This window comes from Plasmodium gonderi, assembly GCF_002157705.1.
Source record: "Plasmodium gonderi DNA, contig: Chr01, whole genome shotgun sequence".
In the NCBI taxonomy this organism is placed as follows: Eukaryota; Apicomplexa; class Aconoidasida; order Haemosporida; family Plasmodiidae; genus Plasmodium; species Plasmodium gonderi.
In genome coordinates, this window is record NW_021628925.1 from 937086 (window position 1) to 959573 (window position 22488).

At 25.1% G+C, this 22488-nt stretch overlaps 5 protein-coding genes across 5 annotated transcripts; 4 read left to right on the plus strand and 1 right to left on the minus strand.

Annotated features, from left to right (window-relative positions):
• Positions 1–3836: 3836 nt before the first annotated feature.
• On the plus strand, positions 3837–4937 carry PGO_011740 (Plasmodium exported protein, unknown function; the record flags this gene model as incomplete). Its single annotated transcript, XM_028685812.1, has 2 exons — positions 3837–3905; positions 4062–4937. The coding sequence occupies 2 exons, from the start codon at positions 3837–3839 to the stop codon at positions 4935–4937; spliced, it is 945 nt and encodes a 314-aa protein (XP_028541613.1).
• Positions 4938–7319: 2382 nt separating this feature from the next.
• On the plus strand, positions 7320–8218 carry PGO_011750 (ring-exported protein 3; the record flags this gene model as incomplete). The annotated part of the gene is made up of 2 exons (XM_028685813.1): positions 7320–7369; positions 7585–8218. The coding sequence occupies 2 exons, from the start codon at positions 7320–7322 to the stop codon at positions 8216–8218; spliced, it is 684 nt and encodes a 227-aa protein (XP_028541614.1).
• A 3505-nt stretch (positions 8219–11723) lies between these two features.
• On the plus strand, positions 11724–12537 carry PGO_011760 (Plasmodium exported protein, unknown function; the record flags this gene model as incomplete). The annotated part of the gene is made up of 2 exons (XM_028685814.1): positions 11724–11831; positions 11971–12537. The coding sequence occupies 2 exons, from the start codon at positions 11724–11726 to the stop codon at positions 12535–12537; spliced, it is 675 nt and encodes a 224-aa protein (XP_028541615.1).
• Positions 12538–14139: 1602 nt separating this feature from the next.
• On the plus strand, positions 14140–15506 carry PGO_011770 (variable surface protein; the record flags this gene model as incomplete). The annotated part of the gene is made up of 3 exons (XM_028685815.1): positions 14140–14166; positions 14301–15194; positions 15327–15506. The coding sequence occupies 3 exons, from the start codon at positions 14140–14142 to the stop codon at positions 15504–15506; spliced, it is 1101 nt and encodes a 366-aa protein (XP_028541616.1).
• A 3871-nt stretch (positions 15507–19377) lies between these two features.
• PGO_011780 (hypothetical protein) lies at positions 19378–20676 on the minus strand (the record flags this gene model as incomplete). Its single annotated transcript, XM_028685816.1, has 1 exon — positions 19378–20676. One exon carries the CDS (start codon positions 20674–20676, stop codon positions 19378–19380), a length of 1299 nt encoding a protein of 432 aa, XP_028541617.1.
• Between the last annotated feature and the right edge of the window lie 1812 nt (positions 20677–22488).

Here is a 22488-nt window from a genome sequence, read left to right on the forward strand (position 1 = left end):
TATTATATTGATAGATAGATAAATAAGAAAATAAAGGGGTGGACAATTTTTTTTTTTTTTTTTTTTTCTCTCAATACAAGTGGCTTTATTTAAAACAAAAATATTAGAATATATCCTATATATAATTTAGTTTCTATAATAGCCATGTGGTGATTATTACCGTGCAAGAATAGTCACCCTGGAGAATTATTTTATATACACAAGGAAAAAAAAATAAAATAAAATAAAATAAAACAAGTAAATATGTATTTGTAAATAAATCTCCTTTACATGATTAAATAGTTTTGAGATTTTTTGGTGAACATATGTATCCTTTATGAATTTTCAATTATTTTTGTCAATTTTTTGAGTCAATTTTTTTGCCAATTTTTTTGCCAATTTTTTTGCCAATTTTTTTTGCCAATTTTTTTGCCAATTTTTTTTGCCAATTTTTTTGACAAATTTTTCCCATTTTTTCTCTTTTTCCTTGTATAAATTTTTGTTGTAACATGTAATGGAGATCTAGATTTACATGCATATGGCATGTGTAATATTTATGATTTTTAGCTCCTCTTGGCTTTCATTATTACCTATGTGTTGCACTGTAAAAAACAGCTTTTTTGGCAGTTTTTTCGCAAAGTATTATTCATGAGAAAAAATGGAACAATAGTCCGTATGGGGATATGTTAGAACTCAAAATTGAATAGCTATGTGTGTGCACATATTCCTTCACACGTTTTATTTTGACAAAAACGTTCACTAAGCACCGTTGCTGTTTTTTTTTTTTTTTTTTTGCGTATTTATTTATGCACATTTACATGTGTTTGTGATATAATATGTATTTTTATAAAATGCATGCATTATTATACATTAAAATTGTGCCAGTTTTTTACAACTTAAAACTACAGCCGAGATGGTTTCACAATTTGTTTTGAATGATACCACCTAATAATGCATTGATACCTTTTAATTGTGTTTTGGGACAAATGAAATATGCTCCAAATGAAAAGGCACATATATATATATATATATATATATATATATATATATATTTACTTAACCTGATTAGCTACATACACAATTACACATTAAGCGGGAAATGGTGAGAAATTTCCGCTTTTTATGCAGTTGAGTACAAAGGAATTTTGAGCTCTCATTTTGAAATGCTCTACTGGAGCGTAAAAATGGAGAAAAGACATAATTTGTTTGTACCCTTCAATAGGTCCAAAACGGGATGATAATACAATATTTCTAAATTTTAGTAATTTTTAACCGTTCTGCATGTTTAAAAAAAAAAAAATAAAATAATTATAATGTGGGATATAGAAAGGTCGTATATGTCGTGTTAAACGGACATATCCAAACGTTTAACAAATTAGTATATTTTATACACGAATGTTGCCTCTAATGCAGACAGAGTATTGTCTGACAAGCCTGTTTTGCATTTTTTCAAACATGAAGAAAATGGAATTGGGAACTTATCAGTTGATGGAGTTCCCTTGTCAGATGAACTTATAAAAAGAGAAAACTCCTAAAATGCACACAGTTTTGCATGTAATAACAAAGTACACTATTAACAAAAACAAAAATAAATAAATAAATAAAATAAAACTTCCTTTTTGGACCTCTTTGTATAAGCATAAAATTCGAACAAAGCCAAATAATATAAGAATAGAGTAACAGAAAATGAGGAGTCTAATAGCGACAATTTCATTCGTTAGAAATAGTGCTATTGTGAAAAGAAGGTCCTCCTTATTGAATAGAGGTATAAATAGAGTACCATTCTTAATGTCATTCACTTTCGAGATATAATCATTTTAATAAGAAAAAGAAATATATAGTGTTGAATTTATTTATTCACTTTCTTAATTCACACATTAATTTGAACTATTTTGGCTTCCCTTTTGGGAACACACTACACCTCCTGTGACGTATTCCCAGAATGTTGTAGCCACATCTTTTTGTAACTTTTATTTTATAACGTAATGCATACTACATATGTATTCATATATTATATATTTTTGGAGGGGAACAGAAAAACATAATAAATGCACTAATTAATTTTTAACGGTTATAATTTCTCCAAAACGTATAAAATAAGCTATTATATTTTTTTTTTTTTCCTACTATACAAGTTTACCCAAGTGCTGATAGTATGAAACTTTGGAGAAGTTTTACATTCCATAAAAGTATTAATTTTCATTTGGTCGTGGCATTGGGATAAGTTTTTATTAAAAATTATATAAAATTAGAATGGAAAGAGGAAAGAATTGCCACTAAATATTTCATCTTCCCATTGTATGCCTAAGTTTTCAAAATATATAAATTTATTTTCCATAGTGCTTAAATTATTTGTAAGATTAATTCCCATATTTTTCCTTTTCGATAATTTAAATGATTTAAGTAGAAAGTGCACAAAAGACGTATGTATTTTTTACCTATTCATGTTTGCATTCCCCAGTTTATTAAAAATGTAAAAAAAAATATATAACTTTTTCTCTATTCAGTTCAATAGATTAGGATTTTAAACTTCAAACAATGCATAAATTTGTAGTAAGTTAATATAATATATCCGTATGTACAAGCATACATAAATATATATATAATATATTACGTATATGTAGAAAAATAAATAAAAAAAAAAAAAAAAAAAAAAAAAACGACGCGGGAAGAGGGATATATATAGGCTTCTCTTTCTTGTGAAATTTTTTTCTGAAATACAAAGACGGATGCATAATAGGAAAATATTATAAAATACGCTCCATATGAAATCCTAATAAAAAGGAAATTTTTTAGATTTATCTAAATTGAATAAAAAATATTGAACTAACACGAAAAATAATTAATTATAGATTTTGAAAATTTTGTAGAAAAAATGGACATATATATATTTATTTACATATTTAATATCTCATAAATTTTAACACCCCCTTATTAATTTAAAGCAGTATTTATCCGTAGATAATTATACATTACACTTTATGAGTACTGCACTTGTATACACCTATTTAAATGGTGCTAAGGGGAATTAATAAAAAATTTATTTCACATTATGGTGTAGTAGTAGCAGTATATTATAGTAAAATATAATTCATAAAATTTATCGCACTACAGATATATGTTGGTAGTGTTATATTTTTTTAGAATACTATATATAAATAAAACATTTCTTTGCGCTAAAATATATATAATAAAAAAAAAAAAAAATATATGATTTTGCATAGTTTTATTTTTTTTTACTACATTTATTATATAATAATATACCTTTAAATTTTTTCATAATTGTGTAATTATGTTTCCTTTTAAATTTATTATACTTGTATAATTATACATAAATAAATGAATAAAATAATTAATTAATTTTTAAAAAAATATTAAATTATTCACATGTTATTATATGGTAATTTATTCTATGATTTCCCTCCCCCCTTTTTTTTTTTTTTTTTTTATTTTAAGAATATACATTATTCAAAAATAATTATTTTTTTCAATGTAATTACGGTGATGCTATATAAATTTGAATTTTTTTCAATTTGTGTCGAAAATTGAGTTTGAGTAAAGGGAGAGAGCTTTAAATTTTTTTTAAAAATTCTCAAGGTGGAAAGGAAGTTATACATAGGTATGCGAATACATATACTCTTGTGATATGTTGCAAAATATGTGTAACACAAAAAATACCGTTTTTGTGTATATTTAAGCAAAATTCAATACATACAGGATAAAATACATCTAAATAGCTAGTTTTACATATCCGAAAGGTACAAAATTGAAACAACAGGACGTAAAATTATAGTAAATGATAAAAAATTAGGAAAAATAAGAAAAAAAAATTAAGCCCTATTAGAAGCCAATCAATTATGTTGCCACTTTATGCAAAATTTTTTTTACTAACCCTTTTTGTTTGGGCATGGCATCGTCCCAGCAAAGTAAGATTAAAATAGGAGTTGATATTAATAAGACAAAAATAAGGAAGCGCCTCTGGTTATGCTGTAATGATGTTATATATTAGACCCACGCATCACAAATATATGTATATATATATGTATATAACTGAATTCTGTGTTTTGTTTTCTCCTTTTTAGATCTCATTCGATGAGGCCCCTAAAAATATATTGAATAATAAGCTGTGCCTCATAAATGGAAGATTATTATCCGAATTCGATTTTTCAGAGGACTTTAAATACTACTCTGGTGATTCAGTGGCAACAAGGGCCAACGAAGAAACGGATAGCATCGTTTCCGATTTTGATGAAGAAGATAATGGGTACTTATCTATATATTTAAAAGAAAAAATACGTAAGGAAAAGCGAAAAAGTGAAAGTGATTTTGAAGATTTATCAGGATCTAGCGATAGTCTTAACTCTTTAAGTTCTAAGAAGAAAGTATTAAAAGAGATTATCCATCATCTTAATAAATCGGATAAATTTAACTATGATGAGTTGAAAGAATACATAGATCAGCACTTGGATGGAGAGCAGGGAGAAAAATTAAAATTATTAGTGGATGAATTGAAAAAGTATAAAACAAAATACTTTTATATGAAATCTCGCCTTGCACGTAATATAAAAAAACTTAGGAGAAGAATGAAGAAGCATACTATGTTTATCCTTTTACTTGTCCCATCAATTACAAGCTTAATATTATTGTTATGGATTATCATACCAATGGTTTCTGCACCAGCATGTGCCATTGCCTGTGCTCCTAGCGTTGTTGTAGCTGCAGGAAGTTCAGGAGCTGCTGGGGCCACAGGAGTAGCCTGTGCTAGTGCAGCTGCTACATCAGGTGTTACATCAAGTGGTATTTGTGGTGCTGCACAATTGTTAGCTGCCTCTCCGACAGCAACTACCACTGTTGCAACTGCAGCAGGTGTGACAACTACAACACGTTTCGTATTACCTCCTGCATTTTTCTGTGGTTCTTTTTATAGATATATGTTTTCCCCACTCCTTTTAGTATAAATTTTTCATGTAATATAAGAAAATAATGGGGGGATTATATTATTATGATGGATAAATAAGAAAAAACAATGTGGTGGATCCTTTTTTTTTTTTTTTTTTTAATTATTATTTTTTTTTTTTTTCTCATGGTAAACGAGGCATTATTTAAAACACGAATTGTTAGAATATATTCCTTATATTATTTAGTTATATAAACACATTCACATGAAGATTATTATCCTGCAAGAATAGGAAACTTTGTGAAGTATTATAAATATGAAAGAAAAAAAAATAAAGTAAAATAATAATGAAATAAAATAAACAAAGTGGATATATACATGTAAATAAACCAACTATACAAGCTTTTATAAAGTTTTGAGACCTTTGAGTGAATATGATGTATACTTTATGAATTTTCAATTTTTCTTCACAAATATTTCGCACAGTTATTTTGGACAGCTATTTCACGCATTTATTTTGGACAGCTATTTCGTGCATTTATTTTGGACAGCTATTTGGCTCAGTTATTTCTCGAAATATTTTCTCATGTTTTGCCTTTTTGCACTTGTAAATTTTGCGGAGGTGTGATAGAGATATTCATATATACATGTATATAGCATGTGTATATGTAAGTTTTTTAATTCCACTTGCCTTTTACTATTTATACGTTGCTATGTAAAAATATTTCTTTTAAAAGTTTTTGAGCAAATTAACATCCATGAAGAAATAGAACAATAATAATCCGTTGGCAAGCACATGTTAGAATGGAAAATTATGTAGTTATATATATGCATGTGCATGTTCGTTTGTGTGATTCGTATGTAATATGTGTTGCAGTTTTTATTTCAAGAAAAGCATTCACATGAAGCACCATTGTAAGTTTTATGTTATTTGAGTATATATTTATGTATATATGCATTGCATGTAACAACACCATATGTATTTTTATAAAAGCATGCATGCGTTTATTATACATTTAAAATTAAGCAAATTATTTATAACTTAAAATCATAATAAAAAAGTTTTCACAGTTTCTCTTAAATGATACATAATACAATTAATAGCACGAATGGATGCTTTATTTTTTGTTTTAGAACAAATAAAATGAACACAAAAGGAGAAGACATTTTTACATATATATTTTCCTTGGATAGTTATATGATCAATTATTCATTAGATCGGCTGACGAGAGGAGGGATGTGATGGTGAGAATTTGAAACTTTTTAATGCAATTCAGTAAAAAGATGTTTTGAGCTTTCATTTTGAAACAATCCTATTTCAGTTGCAAAATTTAAGAAAAGATTTAATTTTTTTTTTTTTTTGCCATTTAAGAGGTCCCAAACCGGGGGGATGATAATATACTATTTCTAAATTTTCTTGATTTTTGACAATTCTTCATAGTTTAAAAAAAAAAAAAATTCCTTTCTAAAAAATGAACACTGGAATATATCACAGGAGCGTTAACATCCTTTAAGTGCATTCTCGGTGAACGTATCCCCTTTTAAAGAGGAAAAGTATAATTTAATTTTAATTATGGTCGCTTCAAATGGGTAAAATTTATGAATAAGCATGTCTATAAAATATAAACACGAAAATAGAATGCTCCCTCTTCCAAGGAACTTGTTCATTTATGTAGATGAATTTATTTGTTCTAAGAAAATTTAAATTATTTAAATTATTTAAATATTCTATGCTGGTCTTAGGAAAAATAAATAAAGAATCAGTGGAATGCCAATTTAGATTAGACATTACAACTTCGCAAGTAGAAAATTGGGGTAGCAGAATAAGAACTTTTGTAGCATATACATGCATAGTACGTAAGTGGGGGATATATATATCAGCATACATTTTTTTTTTTTTTCTAATTTTTTTTTTTTTTTTTTTTTTTTTTTTTTTATTTTTTTTTTTTTTTTTTTTTTTTTTTTTTTTTCTTTTTTTGATTTTTTTTCGTTTTTATTTTTTTTTTTTTTTTTTTTTTTTTTTTTTTTTTTTTTTTTTTTTCTTTTTTTCGGTTTTCTTTAATTTTACGCTTGCGCACCCATTTAGGGCATATATTTCAGAACATTGTCGTTTCTAGCGAGCAGTTTGACATTTTCTTTTTATGAAAAAAAAAATAAAATTATTGTGACCATTGAAAAAGATAGTCAACTGAGAATGTTAACATTGAAAATTTTGAAATATAAATTCATTTATAATTTAATAAGGGTACAAATTACAAGGGAATTTTAATTAGTATTTTTGTTCGTTTTATGCATTTGTTATCACTTGTAACTTGTGGGTTTAGATACAAGAATAAATAGATAACACTGCTTTTCTTTCCATATGAAAATTACTAATATTTAAAAAGAAAAAAAAAAAAAATTCACCAAATTTATGTTAGTTTGAGGTAACGCTTTAACCATTATGTCAAGGTCCTCTTGGAAATTTTTAATCTTTATGATATATGTATCATGGTACTACTGGAGAACGATATATATGCATATATTATATATATCATTCCTGTTGAATAATACATATCATATATGCTGCATATTGCATATACTATGATACAAATGAAAAAACAAAGAATGACATAGCCATTGTTTTTCACTTTGCTTTATACTAAATGGAAGAACAAAAATTAAAAGTGCATACATTGAAATATATTTATATATATTCTTTTTTAAAGCTTTTGCAGAAATGGACATTATACCTTTTTCAAATCATCCAGTAGAAGCCATGGAAGAACTTTATCAGAAAAACCCGTAAATACTGAAATAAATGCCATAGCTGAAAATGCAATATTAGAGTTAAATGCCTTAGACACTGAAAAAAATTCAAGCCCTGTTAGAAATCAAGGGAGTCAGAAATTTTTTGAAGATGTAAAAAGTTCTAAATATTTAGACATTAGTGTCCTTGAAGAAAGATTGAAAAGAGAGTGGAACGATCTAGCTCGTAGTGAAACCAAAAATTGGTTTAATGTTATAATAGGTATTTGTGACACGTTGGTTGCAGAATGTGATTCTTACATTGTTTGTGATGACAAGGTTAATAGTTGGTGCGAGTTACTAAAAATGCTAACGTCATTTCGTTTGGCCGAAATTAATGAAAGCAATGTAATTTTTGAAAAATTTTTAGATTATATGAGAGAAAAGAAACGAGAAAATCCAAGTAACACATTAGACGAAGAAGAAGAAAATATCTGGAATGACATTAAACAGTTAAAACAGAAAAAAGATTCTGAATGGAAAAAGTACCACGTTGCAACTTGGAGGTATTGGTTTCAAAGGGAGTTCCCCACAGTTAACCTAATCCAGCAATGAATAAACGGAAGGATATAAAAGAATAATTGAGTATATAAATAAATGAATATCCATATAAATAAATATATACATCTATATATATATATATGACAAAAGAACTGGTGAGAGCTTAAATGGTTCAGGCGGAAAGTCACATTGATGTGTGATGCTCATGAACGAATAGACATATGAAAATATGCATCCTGTTGAATTCCTTTTTCTGAATAATCAATTTGTTCTGAAGGTATTTGATAGCAACGTTCATATAAATATGTAAGCAAAAAAAAAAAAACATCCATTTAATTAAATGCTCAACTTGCATTGTAAAATGGGTGAGGAATTCTCCTACGTATATTTTTAACATAGTACGCAATTTTGTATTTATTCACACCAGGAATATGTTTGATATATTTAATACAAGTAATAAAAGCACACAAATCTCCTTTTCACATATATATACATTTATATATGTATATATAGGTGTTCGAGACATATAGAATCTTCCCGACGTACAGAAAAATTCCTCTAGCAACCGTACTAGGGAATAGGGAAATTTGTTTATGCATTCATGTTTTTTTTTTTTTTTTTTTTTTTTTTTAACCTTTTTTAATTCTAAATTGTGAAATAATTTAAATATAGTTTTTATACGCAGTATGTGTTATGTTTTACTTTTTTTTTCTAATGTTACATTATTTCCCTTTCGCAAAAGAAAAAAAAAAAAAAATGAGGGAAAAGAATGGAAAAAAAGAGAATATAACAGACTGCATAGAAAACAGTGTTTCTTCCGTATTGCATGATGCCATATTCTGGCAATTGTATTTTTTTTTTTTTTTGTAAATAATTATGTAAAATTGCTTTTATTTAATATTAAACTTTTTTCTTTTTATTATTTATATGATAAATGTAAATGTGCACTAATTTTGTGCGCAGAAGTGATCTTTGCTGCAAGGTGCGAAAATAGGATTGTTTATCGAGATCGAATTAATGGAAATTATGAAAAGAATGAGAATAAATATGCAATAGTTAGATCGTGAATTAAAAAAATAAAGCTAAAGAGAGAAAAATCCATATTAATGCATAATGCTTATTGATTTTGCCAGATGTCTACAACATTTATAGATTTGCAATCATGTGTGCATAAATTCAGTGCGCTTAAATTTTTTTTTTAAAAATAATTTTTTTTTTTATTATTTGTGGAACGAATTTAAATTTTATAATTCACATTCGTAATAATAATATGATGTTTTTGTGTTTATATATGTGTATGGTAGCTTTAAGGTTATTTTTTGTGTATGTGTGTATTCCTTTTAGGAGGGGAATTAAACGCGCCCTTGTCTATTTGTGTGATAAGGGATAAACTAATTGAAATGTTTACAAAAACAATGGAAAAAAAATAAAACAGAAACAATCGTGGACATGTTATTAAACATATACAAAAATAGTGAGCACCCATTCCGTTGTGCATAAAGAAAAAAAAAAAAAAAAAAATTAGATAAGGGAGAAATGTCTAAATATATATAAATATACAATTATATATAAGTGTAAAGATGCGTAAGCTTATTGGTTGCATAAGTATAACACTTAAATTTTGCGAAAATTAAGCAATTTGGACGATTTGCACAACTTGCAAAATTAAAGAAATAATGAAATTCTCGAATGCTGTTCCTTTTTATCGAGTAGCAAAATTAAGACAATACAAAATGTATAACGCATCTTGCTAAAGTTCCGTTTGGCCATGTTCAAAATTTAGTCTCACTTTAAATGTACTGTTTTATCAATGCACATCACACGAATGAACATCCACATTAGTACGAAATTTTTGTTAAGCCATTAGATGCACAAATACAGGAATTATATATGTCTTGCCCAATATGACATAATGTATGGAGAGTTCTTATTTACAATATCCATAATCAGAATGAAAAAAAAATTTTTTAATTATAAATGAAAATGAAACAATGCCAATTTAAAAGAATTTACACTTTAACGACTTAATATTATTAATATGTTTAGTTAAGTCTAATTAGTCCATAAATATTAAACTAATAGTTTATAAAAATAATGGAACCGCGCCAAAACTGCAGAATGCAAAGCGCTAAAAATAAAAAATGAACATAAACTACCTAGTAAAAAAAAAAAAAAAAACACCATATAATAAAATAAATAACAATATATGTACCAAAATTAGTAAAACTATGTTTCAATGAGTACTTTGCGTATATATATAGTAAATATATAAATACAGTAGAAAAAATTATTCACGCACGTAAAAGGCTCAAATGTTTATGAATATATATAATGTATACTATATTTATGCTTTATAAAAAACATCTTTCTGATTATATTATATATCATCATTTCAATTGCATGAGTATAATATTTTATCAAAAAATAAAAAATAAAAAAAAGTGTGTCATTGTATATGAACTAGTTCTCTAATCAGTGCTACACGAACATGCTATTTCGCTATAAAGAGGACACTTCATCCCCCTTTATTTTTTTTTTTTTATCTTTGTCCTCATAAAAAAAAAAAAAAAAAAAAATATATCATGTTGTATATAATAGCTAATCAAATAAAACTTCATAGTTGGGAAAACTACCCAGATCCATATGTTAATAGTTTCACATCTGAAAAAAATCAATTTTTTCCAGTCACTTTTTCCTCTATTATTATTGCAAAAAATAAGAAATAATTATTCCATTTTGTATTGAGAAAATGTTCCCTGAAGTGTTGAGAAATACAAAATATAATTACTAACCTGTTTAAGTGATTAAAGTGTATAAGATAACGCTGTTTAACGATGTCATGATATGTGTTAAAGCAATGCAAAGTTGTTTTTTTTATTATTATTATTTTTATTTTTTTTTTTTTTCTAATTACAAATAAAGCGTGCTTATCCATTTTTGTTAAAAAAAATAAATATACACATGTGAATAATATCGTATTTTTCTACCTCGTTTTAATATAAATTTTTTTTGGCATGCGAAAACATGCAGCACAAGGATCCCATTGCGCTTAGTTATATTTTTTTTCTTAAAGGTGAATACCATAGTATATTAATCTAGAAAGTTTGATATATATTTTTTTTCGAAACGTCCTTAATGTCATTTGATTAAATTTAACACTTTTTTTTTTTTTTTTTTTTTTTTTTTAATTAGAATCCAAGGTGTTTTTAATTTTTTTGTTACAAAATAAATAATTTACACATTTGTAATATTTATGTATTAATTATTTTTAAAAAAATTTTATTAGCATTTGCAATTTTTTGAAAATATTAGTACATTAGTTTGAACTATCATAATTTAGGCCACTTTTCTTTTTTTGTGATATAAGTAATACATAAAATCGCATATATTGTATATTAATTTACGTATTTTTATATGCATTGTACATTTTGTAACTTGGTGAATTTTCATAAAAAGGAAAAAATAATTAAGGGGAAATTTTAGCACAAGCAATATTAGAACTTTCCATTTGCAATTTAAACTTAGGGAGGACAGGCACATTTTCATTATTAATAAAAATATGATAAAAACGAAAAGGTATTCCATCAACGAAATATTCAAATTTCTCACATTTTCCAAAATATCTGCTTTAGTCCTTTTAATTTGGATTCATCATAATTACAATAATGTAACCACTGAGGTATAGAAGCAATGTAAAGTTTTGCACGTCCTAAAATAAACTACAAATAAAGAATTCCAAAATGGAATAGCATCTCAAGACAAAATAATAATAGAAATAATATAATACTTTTTTTTTTTTTTTGCAGGGTAACCATCGTAGCTATTTATTGTATGAGAAAGACAATACAAGTGAGAAGTTTTACCTATACTGTAATCGATTGTTAGAAAAGTACGAATATGGAAATAATTCCAGGAAGAGGCAGTTAAGTGAAAATGTGAAAGGTAGTAAAAATATAGTTAATTCATCACAAAAGTGGACCTGCAGTTCAAATTCTGATTATCACCCTACTTCTGATACTGAAACAGAATCTGAACAGCTAAATATATGCACTGATAGTGAAGATGATGAACCGGAAGACAAATATGATGGATTTTGTGCAAAGGTCCTTACTAGTTCTCAAAAAAGAGCATTAAAAAAATTTTGTTGTTCACAGGATTTTGCATGTCACAGACATATTTGTAGAAGGAGATGGCTGAATAAATTATCTAAGAAACCCAGTTTATATTTCGTTTACATACCCATAGTATTGACGATATTAATATGTTTCTTAGCCGCTGGCTTAGCCTCAAGCTCTATGTTATACCCTGTTCCGATTATATTAATTAAGGCATTTTCATTATTTGTTATTTTTATTTTGATTAAGATGTCATAATAAAAATGATGAAATAAAATGAAATGAGGACAGCAGGAGGATGAGTTTGACACATTTTTGTGAAGAAAAAAGAAAAAACATTATCCTCCGAATTTGAAATTATTTGTAAAATATTTAACACTATGAATTAACCATCAAATATTTAATTATACGCACGCTTGCGTTTTCCATTTGAAAAAGAACTTAATACATGAGGAATAATAAAATGCGTATATTTAATCTGTGGGTTAACTCGAGCCTATCGTTTTCTTAAATTTGTAATTTTGCGTTTGACATAATGTGTGATCATATGCTTTGAGTTCCCACACGTGTACATATACACACATATATATATATATATATATATACTGCTCCCATTTGTGTGTTCTTTTGACCAATTTCTGTTTATGCAAATATTAACACACAAAAAGATTTTTATTGTAATTTCACTGTATCCGTGTGTCTGCTTGCGTTTGTAGTATTTATTAAATGTCTAGATTTGATCATGTATTCCATTTGAAAAAAAAACTTTATTATTCGTTTTAAAAATATATATCAAGAACACTTAGTTCTGTATAGAAGTAAAAACGCAGGAGTCTATATCATATACATTTAAAATGATCGATGTACATAATAAATGTATATGTCTTTCCATAATTGCAGTAAAAAGGGATGTTATACAAATTAATCAAATTTAATGTAAAAAATTCTTATTTAGTGGATGATTAGATTTTTACCGTAGGTATAACAAAGCCAAGTTATTAACCCAATGTGTTCTAATTTAATCACTCATTTGTGAATTAATTTTTTTTTTTTTTTTTTTTTTTGTGTCACTTCGCTTATTCAACGATCTCACTAATTTATCTTTCGTTTGATGGTTCAAATTCTTTTACTATAACTTTTTTCAATGATATAGCAGTTTTATGTCGAATTGGATAAGTTAAAATTGAGGTATGCATATACATATTGTAAATATGTATATTCAATAAAGCGATTTAACTCAGGCGACAGTGACCAACTTTGCAAAAAAGTTGATGGAAATGAATTAATTATATAATTTAAATAATTATTCTATTAATTTTTTTTTTTTTTTTTCTTCTATTTTTTTGTCACATTTAAAGTGGTATAAGAATTAAATGTGCATTCTTATATTTGAGTACAAAATATTTGCAAGGTAAAATGGGGTTATCTACGACTATAAATTATATTTTAAACTTGTGACAATTTAAAATTATTTTTTTCTAAAAATGTACTAGATAAAAAAATTATATTTATTATTTTTTTTATTAAATGGGATTCATAAAACAATAATCTCTTCTGCAGCATTACGTTTTTGAAGAATTATTATATTCTTCATTTCTTTGAATATTTTTACCTACAGTTAAAATGGTCTATTTTATGTAACACTATTGTAATATATAGGTATTCGATAACCCTTTGGTGGAAAATAAAAATGCATGTTCTATTAATTGTGGAAAATTGCATAACTTTTAAAAATCAATACAGAGAAATAGAAAATAAAATAATAGATCAAGGGTTTTAAATTTTCTCATGTTGATATAATTCACGTAGCTCTTGAAATACTTATATCATCAGTAGGTTAAATACATGTTATAACATAAAATGGCACTTTTACCAGAGAATAAATGGGTATACTTAAATTTTCATTTTATAGATATATTGTTGTTGAAATATTCTACATATTTTTTTAAAATAATGAAGGATATTTTTTTTAATTAAAAAATATATTAAAATTAAATTTATTTATTCAACTTAATTAACAGGAAGAAAAATTGCCAGATCTGCCTTCATATAAAGAATATAAAAAATTCGATGTTGACACTGCTGATTATAATAATGATTTCTGTGCAAAATTAGAAGGCAACACATCGGATAAAACACTTTGCAATAAAATAGCAAAAAATTTATCAATACTGAAAAGTGAAAATGATAAAAAGAAACAAAAAGAACGTTGTCACTACTTTCAACACTGGTTCCAAGACCAGATAAGTTTAAAGTATTATGAAAGGAAAGACACACATAATGATAATCCTGTTGCTGGTAAACTTTTTGATTTAGTATCAGATGCCATTTTAAATCATAATATAGATCAAGGTTGTAGAGGCAATTTTTTTGGAAGAGCATCAACTTGGAAAGAAGACAAAGATTTGCATGATTATTTTTATAATTTTGAATATATACAAAAAAATAAATCAAATAAAAAGGATTGTAAAAACTATGTTGATTATGTTACGTATATCGATAAGTTATATATACCTAAGGAAGAGGACTGTTGTGATGAAGACTATATGTATGATCAATACTGTGCTCCTTATATTAAATGCGGACACAAGTACAATACCGAGACTTTATTAGATGAATTGAAAACAGAACTTGCGTCACTAAGAAATAAAGAAGATCAAGTAAATGAAGATATTGTTAGTTTGCCAGAGGAAGTGACTTCTATTTCCTCATCGAAAGAGGAGACTCAGTATGGGGCTAGTGAAGAAGAATCGGATATCTCACATCTTGAAAGATATGCAGCTCCTACAGACAGTACTGATAATATCAGTAGTATAGAAAGAATGTATAATCACCTCGATGCAAACCATTTTTATAACATCATCATAACTACATCTGTACTTGGAACAATTCTCTTCCTTTTCTATTACCATAGGGTAACTAGACAGTAAATTTTAAAATACAAGAATTTTTTTGTTAGCACTTGTATTTTTTATTTTATTTTAAATGTTTAATTATAAGGTAAAAATACATTTGAACACGTTTCAATATATTTATTTTTGCGTTAGTCTTCTCGATTAGGATCAAGTGAACGCAAAAGTAAAAAAAAAAAAAATAAAAAGGAGAACAATTATTATAATAATTTTGATGAAGATTTAGGGATGTATGATTCGGAAGTTACGTATTTAAATTCTCAAACATGTCGATTTTATGTGACTTATGATCAAGCAAAGAATCCCTATTATTGATTATATATATAACTTAAAGCCTTTTTAGGGTAATAATGTATGTACAGGAAATGCTTGAATAATTTGAATACTTATTTTTAACAATATAAGTTGGAAAGAAAAAAAAATAATCAAAAAAATGGGGCAAAAATGTCTTAATACTATTTTTTTTATTGAAAAAAATGTGGATTTTATCTGAAATGTGTAAAATTGTTATAGATTCAAAGCAATTAAAACATAAAGAAATTGGGTGAACATTTATATAATTAAAAAAAAAAGAGAGGAGAAAAAATTAATATATAAAGTTACATTCCATATTAATTATTTAACAGCAAATTATGACACATTTACGCATGTTCTCATGAAGAAAACATGTTGGAACTATAGGAATATTTCAGTAAGATTACTTCAGCAGAAGGAATGTGCAATATGTCATAATTGTACAATGGTAATACCATAAATTTTACAAAATTGAAAATTTCGGAAATGAAAACATAAATGATAATTTGAAAATACGTTAAGCATTATCCAAGTGTGGTGTTAAAAGAGGATCATATGTAGGGATATGTTATAATATATTATTTTGTTTAGAAGACTTATAGAACATTTTTTTTTTTAAACATTATTATATAATTTAGTCAAAAAGTAATAATTTTAAATATGTGCTGTGAACACAGAATTTTTTGTTTCTTATAATTTATAATTAAGTTTTTTCTTTTTGAATTTTTTTGTTTTTTTACTTTAAATTTTTTGATGTTTTTTTTTTTTTTTTTTGTAATTTGTCATATTGGCATAATTTTAAAATCTTACTAATCATAATTAGTAATAGATTATTTGTTTAGCTAATTTTAATAGCAATATTTGATGTATTCACAAGAATAAAAATATTGTATTTCAATCCGTTGCGAAATATTTTTGTTTAAAAATTACTTTACCAAATAATATTATATATGCTTCTAACATTAAAAAATAGTATATTAAGGATACACTATAATTATGGTTATTTCATTTATTTGTTATACGAGCATAGAAGGAAATACTGTGTGTGTACCTATGATAGAATAATGGTATTAGATTAATACTGTTGTCTATTTTTAAAAATGAATATAATTTAGTAGTCATAACAATAAAATGGGAGGGGAGGAAAAAAAAAAACTTATATAATAATATTTAAAATGCTATAAAACCTTTTGTAATTATCACTTATTCGTAAATACATATATATAAATGAAGGAGCTGTTTAAGCAATATACGAGCATTTAAAAGAAATTTAGAAAGAAGAATATATATATTAGAAATATTTAGTAAAAGTTATTGTGTAATATTTACAACATAAAGAATAAAATTGCATTGCATACAATAAAAAAAAGCAAATAATAATATTATAATAGAAAATGGAGTTATAACTGAAACTGAAGAATAATTTTACATAGACTAATAGCAGAGTTTGAGGGGACTTTCCGCATGTCACTTTTAACATACGATTTTTGTCGTTCTAGCCATTTTATAGATCAGAGAAGAAATTGTCACTTTAAGAATTATATAAAATTCATTTATTTGGTCTTTATATATATATATGTATATTATTTGATCATTCTGTAATAATTTTATGTTAGCTATGTTTTATTTACCTTCACTTCAGGTTAATTGAGGACAAATTTATATTTTAAATATACATTTTTTGTTACGTGTAAAGCTTTATTGATCTGCAATCTGTAAACATTATTCGATGTGTTTCCCATGATTCCTGATTTGTTTTTAGTTTAATCTCTCTATGGATTTCATTTAATCTTCTATTTTATTCATTGAAATATATTTCCTCGTTTTATCGTGTTCGTTTGTTCAGTATCAAACGATTTCTTTTCTTGTGTAATGATTTTAGGTATACTTTATCTGTATCCTTAATTGCACAATTTATCTCATTATAGTGCACTTTAATGAATTTTCTGAAGCATTAGTCAAGTGGAAGACATATGCACTCGTGTTATATTTTCACCATGGAATATTAAGCTGTTATGACATATTCATATGTATCGTTATTATTTATTAACTTTTTTTTTTAAAATATAAGTATAAAATAGATTATTCTCTTCAAAAAAATATAATTCCTACGAAAATAAAGTCGATAGAATGCTAAATAATTATGATTTACTTCTAGCACGTATTATTTTTCGGATATATATACATAAACCATCCACATTTGGAATTAAACATACGATTCAAGCAAATGTTACAAAATAAGAAACTAGGAAAATAATATTCTCTATGTTATATATTTAAAAATTAATATGAATTATATTTCCCTCCTCTACGTCTTTTATGATTATAAAATAGAACATACATTATAAATGTTATATAACCCTAATTCGACATTACTGATTTTTTTAATATTGAGAAATACACAAATTTAATTTACCTAATGATGATAAATAAACATACACAAAAAAGATCATTTTATAAATTAAAAAATATAATTTATTCTTTAATAATTTCAAAACCAGAAAACAAAAAAAAAAAAAAAAAAGAAATACACAAATGCATATTATTATAAAAATTTATGACTTATGTTATATGCTGTTATTATTATGTTAAGATTTTTATATTATTTGTCAGAATAAATAACAATTCATTAAAGCTGTAATTACCCCAAGTACATAATATTACGAAATGAATAATTCTAGTCCTTATAATATGGTTACATATATGCATGAATAGCACTAGATCAATTCTAGCAAAATTGGCCTTTATCACGTGATTAAATTAGAATAATATACACATGTTAAGTTCATTGTAGAGTTTATTATTATATTATATGTTTGATGAATATATTATATGGATTAAATTTAAATATCATTTCATTTAAGTTATGACAAGGGTGTGATAATTGCGATGAATCATTATTAGTCATAATAAAGTAAATAATTACTAATACCTGAAATATGTGATTCTATAAAGTCATATTTACCACCAAAAAACCTAAACTTTAAACACAAAAAATATTATACGTGAAGCTCAAACCTGAGTTATATAAAACAATTTAATCATAATAGTTAAACCATAACCTATAAATTAGAGCAACGATAAAAATATAAGTTGTCATGCACTTTTCGACTATGCTATGTAGAGACATGGGTGCTATAAAATATTATTATTACAAATATTATAATAAGAAATAGGTTTATAACACATATTATTTATTATAATTTAATAGAAAACGTATACATTTAACTTGTTTTTAGTTAAAAAAATATATATAAATAAATAAATAAATAGACATGTTAATTATTGTTAACAAATTTCATAACAGCACATGTATGTATTTAATTTTAAAGTGACAGTGTAATATATGAAATGCTAGAATATAAACTTTTAACATAAAAAATAAAAGCAAAATATGTACCATTAATTAAGAGAAACATAAATGAATTCACATATACAACTTAACGACATATTTTATATATATGTGAAGAGGTTATAAATGTACATACACATATATAGATCACACATATTTAAGTAAATATGTTAGAACTAATTTATTTTTATTAGGAATGAAGCATAATTCCAGTTATATATCTAATAGAATATTAAATTAAACAAATAAACTATAAATATACATGTGATATTTTCTTTTGGAATTATAGTATTATTAAATTATGTGAAAAATATTGACACATAACACACAAAAAAATAATTAAATGTTAGCGCATTTTCAATGCATATGACAAATATTATTTCTTTTATTTTTTTATAACACTTTTTTTATGCAAAAAAGAAAGAAAAAAAAAAGTGTTATATAATTCAAGGAATTATTAACGTGTCAATTAAACATGTAGAAACATCCACAATTACAACACTTAAATTAAACACATATTTACTAAAAAAAAAAAAAACATTACTTTTTTTTCATTTGGGATTTTCGAGATTTTAATATTTTTATGTTTTCAATTTTTTCAAATTTTCTAACTTTTTCAATAACATATAAAACTGCTGATAAAAATGTAACAAGTGCTGCAATGAACGATACATTTACAATATTTAATGCATCCATTCCTCCAGAACCTCCCACTCCAAATGAAGAAAGTATATAAACGAAAAATCCTTGTATCAAAATAAAAAAACCTATAATAAAGCTTATAGCATTTATATTAAATAAGAGTTTTTTTAAAGTCTTATTATTCATTCCCATATTTTTCTTAGATTTATATAATTTTTCAAGATAACTGAATATTTTTTTTTCAAAGTGAGAATCAATTCTTTTCATGGTCTTGTATATAAAAGAAAACACTGGATTTGAATATTTGTCATAACTTTCAAAATTGTTTTTTAACCATTCTCCTTTATTAAATAATACTCTATTTTGCACGAGTGGTAAATTAGTTTTTAAATTTGTTTGCTTTGGTTTGTTTAACACTTCTGTTTTCGGTGTTATATTCTTTAGGTGTGGTAAATTAGTTTTTAAATTTGTTTGCTTTGGTTTGTTTAACACTTCTGTTTTCGGTGTTATATTCTTTAGGTGTGGTAAATTAGTTTTTAAATTTGTTTGCTTTGGTTTGTTTAACACTTCTGTTTTCGGTGTTATATTCTTTAGGTGTGATGAATTAATTTTTACGTTCGCTTGTTTTGGTTTGTTCGGCATCTCCATTTTCGGTGTTATATTCTTTACGTGTGGTGAATTTGTTTTTATATTCTTTTGTTTTGGTTTGTTCAACACTTCTGTTTTCAGTGTTATATTCTTTACTTGTGGTAAATTCGTTTTTACGTTAGTTTGTTTTGGTTTGTTCAACACTTCTGTTTTCAGTGTTATATTCTTTACTTGTGGTAAATTCGTTTTTACGTTAGTTTGTTTTGGTTTGTTCAACACTTCTGTTTTCAGTGTTATATTCTTTACTTGTGGTAAATTCGTTTTTACGTTAGTTTGTTTTGGTTTGTTCAACACTTCTGTTTTCAGTGTTATATTCTTTACTTGTGGTAAATTCGTTTTTACGTTAGTTTTTTTTGGTTTGCTCGTTGCTTCCATTTTCGGTGTTATATTCCTTACGTGTGGTGAATTTGTTTTTACATTCGTATGTTCTTGCTTCTTCAAGAGTTCATTTCTTACCAATAAGCGTTCAATTTTTTTATCTAATGGTTTACCAAGATCTTGTTTTTTTTCAAAATATTTACCAAGCGTACACTGAATAAAACAATGCATATATTACTATTTTGTAAAATAAATAATTTCATATAAAGGATAGATAAGTTTAAATATAAATAAAGCCATAAAGATTACACAAATATTCACACATATTTATTATAATACCTCATCATTGAAGTACTGACATACGTATATTAGAAGGATAAATATAGTGATTTTAATGAAAAGTTGAATCCTATTTTTTTCCCTCATGATGTTAATATTTAATATAATCACAAAAAAAAAAAATACTTAAATTATAATACGACAAAATAGTAGAAAATAAGATAATTATTATAATATTTTATTAATAACTTTTGTCTATTCTTTTAAACCTTATTAAAATAACATGTTTTTAATTCATATTAGAATAAAGAAGTTTACAATTCATCATATGAATATATTCTTTAATAATATTCTTTGCATAGTGCTTATAAAAAACATTTGTAAAACTAATTTTTACATTTTATTAATATGTAAATATTAAGTTATGATATTTTAATATGTATTCTCATTAACATTATAAAAATAATTAAAAAAAAATAAATAAAAATAATGCAATTCTGGGGAAATCTAGGATATATTTAAGACTAGGAAAATGGAAAAAACAGAAAAAGAATAATACTATTACATTGAGAATACAATTGAAATTTTTGTTCTAACTTAAGGATATCGCATTTTTGGATACGTTGCATTTATCAATCATAGTTCTCATATTGTAATTAAAAATAATATTTAGAACACTAATAATTACAACATTGACATAAGTAATATTTGGAAAAAAAAATTATAAAATAGAAAATATAGAATATTTCATATCTGTTTCCGTATAAATTTTTTTATTAAATAATATATTTAACAAATTTAAATCTAAAAAATTAGTATGGGAAATAATGTAAATTTTTTTTTTTTTTTTTAAAATAAAAATATGTACGCATTGCAGTATGTTCTATAAATATACCAATTTATGATTAACTCTTATTCGATAAATGCTTAAATAATTTGAAGCATTTTTATGCTATTTAATTTATTGATTTATTATATATTTTTTTTTATACATTTTGTATTTTTAAAAATGTGGATAAAATAATGTGCAGATGAATTCTTTAAGCACCTGTAGCTCGTTAAGACATAATTATATGATGTATATGAGTTCATGAGAATATCATAAGGTACTACTAATTCCAAAATAAATAATATAATACACTTTATTTATTGATGTTTATCTGCTTATAACTTTTTTAATTTTTCGGATTTAATGTATAATTTTTCAGTAAATGTTATATCAATTTAAGTTGTATGCTTGCGATGAAAGCAATTGTATTTTAAAGTCCCTACAGATTCTTATTTTACAGTTTGTTAATTCATTGGGCAAAACTATTTTACAAGATATTTATATATTCTAGAAAATTAAGTAGAAGTATTTTTTTTTCAGCAATGCAACAGATTAAATGAGGACTGCAAGAAGTATTATGTAGGTTGGTAGATAGAACACAATTTTTTGTACACTTGGAAAAATGTATGAAAAAAATAGTAAATTATGGAATAACTCTGTTGAGGATATATGTATAATTAAGTTATAAAAATAAACAAATATGTTTATGTATAACTCAAATATACATATTTGTACTTTCTGTTGAGCTGAAAAAGCTTAATTACATAAAAAGTTTTCCTAAAAATTACATTGGCTTCTGCATTTCAAAAAAAATTTCAATTCACAAGTGTTAAAGAGTTCTTCTGGTTACTATGCATCCCATATACGTGTGATACTGTAGATGGAAAAAGAACTTGTCATGTAATATGTTTTCTTTTTGGTTATCTCATCACATC